The following is a 7,662-nucleotide window of genomic DNA, read 5'->3' as shown; positions in this document are numbered from 1 at the left end:
GGAAAAATTAGTGAGGAGTTCCAGGTTTCCACAAGATGGTAATCACAAATGAGTGACGAGTAAAGACAGATGGAAAACAGCTGAAGAGGTCACAGAAAAGGTGGTACCGAAGCACAGGTACTCGGCTGTACAGAAGGGTGTATCTCTTGGAATCATCTTTGTGTGGCTTTATTTTCAGACACGTTATTACAGAGCTTTGGTGGAAGGCAAACAGCAGCTGTAATCTGCTGATCTCCGCTTTCTGTGTTGCAGGCTGAGGTGGAAGAAACACTGAAGCGAATTCAGAGCCAAAAAGGAGTGCAAGGAATCATTGTTGTTAATTCTGAAGGTACTGTGCCAGTCTCGGTTTTCTGAGCCGTAACATAGTCTAAGGCCACTGACTTGGGTTTAGATTATAGGCTGTCCATAGCAAAGGCTTTCCTGTGGCCAAGCAGAGGGAGCCAACAAGCTACAAGAGAAAACTGGATTCCCATGGGTGCTTTTCTGCAAGCTCACTTAGAGGATAAATGAAATAAATTAAAATAAACTGCAAGAGCTTAGAAATATTTGAGAGATGCCAGTGTCTGGGACTGTGTTCTGCCACAGCCTCTATCAGCAGCACTGAGAGCTCTCGTGACATCAGAAATCTCGCTGCTGTGCCTGTGCAGGACGCTGCTGTCTTGGCAGACTCGAGCAGCTTAGCAGCTGCCTTGTGCTCGTGGCCTCGTGAGGCTCACGAGTGACTTTTCTCTTTTGAGTTGTCGAAGGGTCCAGCGGCGCAGACTTGTTCAGAGCATTCCAGACAGACTGTGAGCAGCCCAGCGTCTTAAAACTGTGTGATTACCGACTTCAGTTGAGTGTTTCCCAGAGATAATCCTCAGAGAAGACGACAGCTAACAGCTGTATGTGAACGTATTGAAGATCAGGTGCTGGCTCCTGCTCCTGCTTTTTCATGGTGGTCAGATTGTGCTCTCCAGGCTGAAGCTGCATTTCCTGGAACATTCAGCCGCAGCAGTTTTTCTGCCGTGCTGGTCTTGGTGGTTGGCTGCTGCATTGCTCTGCCACGGGAGCTGGCTTTTGGCTGGCTTTTTGTGGGAAAACACAGCTGCTGGGTGGCAGAGGTGTAAGAGAGGGAAAGCCCTGGCCAGACAGTGCCAGTGTGCCTGCCCTCCTGGCCAGCCGAGCAATGTAATCAGCCACCAAAGAACGTTCAGTGGGTTTGGTCAGCCGAGGTAAGATGGGTCACAACAGGGGCTGTTTTTGCGATGTGTTACCAGCTTGATTGGCATGTGTTGACTTCGCTAAAGCTGTCAGTCCCTCACTGGGCTGGTGCACAGGAACTGAACCAGGAACCTTGCATCAGCTCTTACAGCTAAACGCTGGAGCCTCAGCTTTGTCACTGAGGGATGCCACAGCCCATGTCCTCTATGCTCAACATTGATCCCAGCCTCCCTGACTTGAATATTCAGGAGCCTTTCTGAAAGGAAAAGCTTTCTCCAGCCAGGAGAACTGCTATTGCCTTTCTCCCCCCTTTGTTATTATTTCTTTCTATTTATAAATCTCATAAATAAACAAAAAAGTCAAAGTGAAGGCACTGGTGCTACTAGAAGTAAATGGTTCTTCTCACCTGCACCTGTGGTTCCAGAGCTTAGCCCTCCCACCTGTTACTTCTGTTCAGGTTCTTCTTTTAAGCCTTTAAAAAGAACACTCCTAATCCCTGGTGTAGCAACAACATCTGCTGCGGTTAAATAGCGGCCCCGGTTGGACCTGATGGTGCCCGAGGCAGAGGGTGGTTCTGGAGTTTTGTCACTGCCCCTCGCTGTCCCATCTCCTACAGGTATCCCTATCAAAAGCACTATGGACAACTCCACGACGATCCAGTACGCGGGCCTCATGCACAGCTTCATCATGAAGGCAAGGAGCACCGTGCGAGACATCGATCCACAGAACGACCTCACGTTCCTGCGGATCCGCTCCAAGAAAAATGAAATCATGGTTGCACCAGGTAAACCTGAGTGGGGGGAAAGCTGGCATCAGGGAATCCAGCAGAGATCTTTTCTCCTGAGGCTGATGCTGTCAGCCCAAGAGAAAGGTTCTGCCTGCTGCTTTTATCTATATTGCATAAGCTCTTCTTCTCTGAGAAGCTGTTTCACTCTTCACAGTTGAAAGCTTTTCTCATTGACCTAACTTGGCTTTTTCATGTTAGAAAGGTGGAAATCACTTTCCTCATTTCATGCTGATGAAAATAGAAAGTGTTAGATAGTGTTTGAGAGCATCTTGCAGCCTCTTGTGCTTTGTGTTTTTCAGCATGAAAGCACAAGAGCTGGAGGGGAGAGTGTTCTGAGAGCAGTTTCGGTTTGATGCTGTAGACAAAGTGATAAAGCAAAACAGATTTTTTTCAGTTCAGAGAAAAGCCGTTAAAGCATATTGTAGCTGTGGTCATGAGCCATAGAACAGCAGCAGCAGCAACCACCTCTCCGGAAGCGTCCTCAGTATTCCATCAGGTCGTGCAGCGGGTAGCAGTGAGACGGGTGCAGTTCCCGAACGCAGCAGGACCTCAGCTCTGCTCTGCCGTGCTGTGTCAGCTCCGTGGTGGGGTTGTGCTGATGGCACCGAGGCAGAGCAGCGGCTTGCAGGGGCAGTGTACGGCTCCACAGGGACCGGGCAAGGCAGGTCTGAAGGCAGGGGCTGGGCTTTGTGCTGAAGGCAGCACGTGAGCTCCGTTTGAAGGATTAAAAGAGAGGAAAAAGCATTGCTCCAGAAAACAGCTGTGCAGCTGCAGCCGCTGCCTGGTGTGAGATGGGGCGATGGCTGTCTGGCACCGCCCATCGATTCAGTCACTGCTTGTGCCAGTGACTGTTATTTCCTAGGCACAAACTGAGGTGAATTCAGTTGGCTTGGGACTGTAGTTCCTAAAGCTGGGACTTTTTCTCAGTAAGACTCATAAAAAAGCGATGTGCCAGGCCAAGCCTGTTCTGCTCGTTGACATCAACGTGTGTCAATGAGGGAAGAAAAGATGCTGACATTTACTGATGCTGCAAACAAATATCAGCAATGAAAGAGTAATATCTTTTCTTTTTTTCCAGATAAAGACTACTTCCTGATTGTCATCCAGAATCCAACTGAGTGATCACACTGACACGGTCTGCATTTTTCCTTTGTCCAACTGTTTTGTTTTTTATTTAATGGTAAGGACTAGAGCATTAGCATTAACTCTGCTGTGCCACTTCAGTAAGGTCTGGAAAAACAAAAGCAGGTGTCTTTGTTGTTTACAAACAGAGAAAGGGGCCCTTTTCTTTTGGTATCGCAGGTTGTTTTGAGGAGGAGTTGGTGAATTAGAATAAAGCAGTAAAAGAATGCAACAGATTCTTGTAATAGTGAAGGTGATAATGTAATTCAAGTCTAATCTAAAAAAAGTCTTTGTGTCTGTTTTTCCATGCTTGTGTCACCAGTATCGCAGATAGGCTGTAACGCTGCTGCTGGCGAATGACTGTAAATATGACCCTCGCCTGTCCTCTAGTTCTGTCACCTTCTGTTGGCTTTACCAGTTACTTTGAAAAAGTCTGACCAAACCAAATTAAAAAGTGTCGCTGGCGACTGCTCTTGTCTTGTGTCCTCCTTGTGAGGAGTTGAATTCTTCTCACGATTGATTGAGTTTTTCTTCAAAAACCAGAATTTCCTAGGACCGTTTTTACTTATCTGTTGCTTTCTCTAAACAGGGATTTAGTCCAAGTGGGTGTGCCTCGTATGTTGGAGCATTTTCCTACCACTTCCTTTTTGTTTCAGACTCAGAAGTAAGGCCATCAAGACAGAGCTCTGTACTGTCACAATTCAGTAACCAATTTGTCTGGTGTCTTCCTTTAGTAACTTTTTATTGATGGCCATTAACAGAAAGAGGTCATCTGCTTCCTCCAGGATAACAAAGGGGTTATTTTTGTCTCCTGGAAAGAGCCTTGTAACTGCCTGCAGCGCTCAGGAGCTGTGTGGAATGTCTGCATTGAAGCCGTTTGTCACAGACACAGCTCTGGCTCGTACCAAAGCGTCCCAGCAGTGTGCAGGACAGTCAGAGATGTGCCTGTTGTCTCGCACTGCATTTTCTTTGCGTACTCTGGTAGCTCGGTACAACTCCTGCTTCAGCAGGGAGTGGTGCTCAGAGAGCTGGTTCCCTCCCCACCCTCGATTGTCCCACTGAGAAGGGAGGGCTCGCAGGGACTGCTGCTGCCCTCTTCTGCTTCAGCCTCCTCACACCTCTGGCCTCGGGCTGGTTGTGGTGGAAGTGGTTTTTCCAGCCTGAGGAGGAATGTCTCCTGCAGCGCTCCTCAGCCAAGCGACACAGCCTACAGGCACCACGTGCACAACAACAGAACGAACCTCAGCTGAGGAACTGCAGCTTTACTGCGGTGGTGAGGGCTCCCTCCTGACTCCTGCGTCTGTTAGCAGAAGCAGGTAACCCGTGTTCAGGCCTGCTCTTCGAAAACTACAGGCAGTCGTAGGAGCACGTGGTGCTGTCAGTTCTACACCGAGGAACAGACCAGGAGCTGGTGGGTTGTCTCAGCAGGTTGGGGGTGTGCTGGGAAGTGGCTGCAGTTTGGGAGTTGTTAGTAAAAATGCTGCTGTTGACTTGGACGCTTTTCTGGATTTCAGAGCATGAAGTGATGGGGCGGATATGTGGTGACGAAACAGCAAAGATAACCTGTGTGTTCAGCGTTTGGTTTTTGTGTGTTTCCAAACTTGGGCATTAATTTATAGACCGTGTTAGATTTTTTTTTTTTAGATAGTGTTTATGACCATGAAGGTCCGAAATGCTGTCAGATCTGTATAAAGTGGCCAGTCCTGCAGCATCTGGGTTAGAGTGCTCTGAGTACCTCAGCTGTTGCCCAGTCTACGAACCTTTTCTCCCATCAGCATATGTCTGACCGCACCCGATCGGTGGTGTAGCCCTCGCATCCCATTTTGCGTGATGAAGTGACTGATGTGAACATCCACCTTCTAGTCGAGAAAACTGACAGGTAACTTGCAGAGCACGGATTCACTGGCCCCTGTATTACTGAACTGTGGTTTAGGCTGTGCCGTGAGACCCGCGACTGGGCTCTGAAGTTGTGCTCTGCAGTTGGAGTAGTTCCGGTGCACAGCAGGGGATACAGCGCATGGGATCTGTCGTTACTTAATTGAGTGCTGTCTAAAAAACGTGATCTCCAGAAAGCTGCAGTCTCTGGATGACAACAGGATAGGGAGGCAGGGCACAAGGAGAACGTGACTGTGGTTGTCTCCTCTCCCTTTCCTTGCTCGTAGCCAGAGAGGTGTCTCTTTGGACGCGGTGTCCTGCTCTTGTATTTTGGCTTTCCCTAGTGTTACTTTTGGAACAGTGAAGAATTTCTTCAGTGTGCTGCATTCTTTTGGACACAACAAGTTCTCAGGGACTGCTGTCCTACCAGTGGGTTTGTGTCCTGTCGGAGTTGGGGACAGAGAGTGGTGAGGTGTGTTGTTTCTTAAATCACTCTATTGCAAAACAAAGATCATGCACACTTTCTGCATTGTGTTGAGACCATGAAGCTGCAGTGAAGTTACCTGAGTTCCTGCTACGTGCTGATCGTTGGGGGTTTTGGGGGGCGCTTGGCGGGTCAGTTTGGGGCTTTCTTTGGTGGTTTGGTTTTTTTGTGGGTTTTGCTTCTAGGACTGCTAGGAGTCTGACTTGAAATATTCTCTGGAATTTGATTAAAGGGGTCAAGAAGCAGCTGGTTTTGGGTCTGGAGGAGATAGTCAGGGCAGAGCCTTGCTTAGCTGTGTTAGCGCTGCCTTTACACTAGCGTTCAAAGTTAATTCGGCCCTTTTTTTAAAAAAGGGGAAGGGGTGGATGGAGCTGAAGAACAATAATTTCCATTTAGATACTTCCTGTAGAGAAAAAGTGTCAAGAGCATCAGAGGGTCACAGGGATTGAGTGGAAGCAATTCCTCTGTGCGCAAGTTAGGGGAGGATTCCACTTTTTCCGAAGTTATTGTAAAGAGGGTCAAGAAAGATGGGATGAACTTCGGGTTTTTTTTCCCCATGTTTGCTGGTCTGGGCCCAGTCATTTGTATGGTGAAGTTATTGGCAAATTGAGAAAGAACAGAAAAATAAACACTGCAGTTCTAGCCCTTTTCTTCGAGAGTGTGTCGAGGTGGTTCTGAGGAGGGCTGGAATAACCTCAGCCCTCTGTGCCTTAGAGCTGCCTTGTGCTGCGCGCGGGGACTGGCATAGTCTGCTGCCTTGGAGGAGACAGCTTTGACGGACCTCTCTCTGATGGCAGAGGAAGCATCTGCTACCGAGAACCCTCATCCGCTAACAAGGTACTAAAAGGAAGTTTGAGGTACGGCTCTGGGCTGTGAACGCCAGCACTTGGGCTCAGGATCGGGCTGTCTTGTGGTAACTGCTCTGAGAGACAGCTCTGGCAGAGGAATGGCCGTGATCATGTATTAACCCTCAAGAGCTCAGCTTGTAGAAACTAATCTGGGGTCACCAGCAGCTCTTCTAAGCTGCACCAGCTTGTGTTTGCTCCGGGGCCCTCCCAAGCAACTCTCCGTCTGCCCGAGACGGCTCAGCTCCAGTTGCACAGCGCTCCACGTATGGGACGTTTACGTTTGATCTTACCACTTCTGTTAGCTGCATCTGGGGCGGTGACGGGGGATGGAAGTCACCTAGATGGGGTGGATGTGAGGGACGAAAGTCTGGCCTGGATAGTTACAGCAGTAGAGGCTGCCTTGTGTTAGAGCTAGAGCTGCCCCCTGAACCGGTATCACCTGTGGGAACAGCAGGGGCAGCTGGGCTGGGCAGGGTGCGGGAGCTCCGACAAACATGGCCGCATCAGCAGGAGCCTGAGCATCAACCCGATTTCTCTGGACAAAACCACCCTTCCGTTACCAGCGTGACAGGATTCCTCTGGGGAGATGTCCCTCCGCTGGCATGGTTCTGCATCCAGGGGTGCTCATTATCAGCAGCGTTTACCCTGTAGCAGTGCTGGCACCAGCAGCACTCGCGGCTGACCCTCGGTCAGGTTAGGGCAGTTTGCTGGTGCTGGGCTCGTACTGTCACGTTTACACCTTTGACTGATGGGGATGGGTTTGGATCCGAAGTCACCTCCTCGTTGAAGGAGTTTTCCAGTGACACCAGAAGGAAGAGGCAAGAGAGGACAGCTCAGGGCTGGAGGAAGATGGGTATAAATCACACCCTGCTGCAGCAAAACTCCCCCGATCCACGTCCCCTTTTTACATTAACAGGCTGAGAAGTTCCACGGCTTCTCCCAACATCTTCTCTCCCACTCCAGGTGTATGAACAACCTTCTGTGGAGTTAGGGCCCCAGTCCTGCAGCGAGGTCTGCAGGGTGAAATCAGGGGCCCGCTCTTGTCACAGAGGGGTTAATGCTCTGTAACAGCAGCAGTGTGTAGGGTTGACCAGCTGGCACTGCTTCCCCTCTCCTATCTGCTGATTAAAAGGGCCTATATTGGAAGTTAATCTCTACTTGTTTAATTAATTATATATAATTATAAAAGTGAATCTGGATCACACTTCTGTCCCAGTACGTGTTTAATTCCACTGCTACCGCCTGGTCAAGGAAAATCCCTTCTGTGAGCTGTCAAAGTGATTGTTTCCTTTCTTGGGTAAACTTTCCAAGGAGAAAAATATATTTAATGACAATTGAACAAATTT

At 49.0% G+C, this 7,662-nt stretch overlaps 1 protein-coding gene across 1 annotated transcript; it reads left to right on the top strand.

Moving 5' to 3' along the window:
- Positions 1-252: 252 nt before the first annotated feature.
- LOC104488581 (dynein light chain roadblock-type 1) lies at positions 253-3,245 on the top strand (the record flags this gene model as incomplete). The annotated part of the gene is made up of 3 exons (XM_010136977.1): positions 253-328; positions 1,817-1,984; positions 3,066-3,245. Coding segments are annotated over 3 exons (288 nt in total), but the record flags the coding sequence as incomplete, so codon positions are not given.
- Between the last annotated feature and the right edge of the window lie 4,417 nt (positions 3,246-7,662).

This window comes from Buceros rhinoceros, unplaced genomic scaffold (genome assembly GCF_000710305.1).
Source record: "Buceros rhinoceros silvestris isolate BGI_N320 unplaced genomic scaffold, ASM71030v1 scaffold38625, whole genome shotgun sequence".
Taxonomy (NCBI): domain Eukaryota; kingdom Metazoa; phylum Chordata; class Aves; order Bucerotiformes; family Bucerotidae; genus Buceros; species Buceros rhinoceros.
This window is presented reverse-complemented; position numbering and strand designations above follow the sequence as displayed.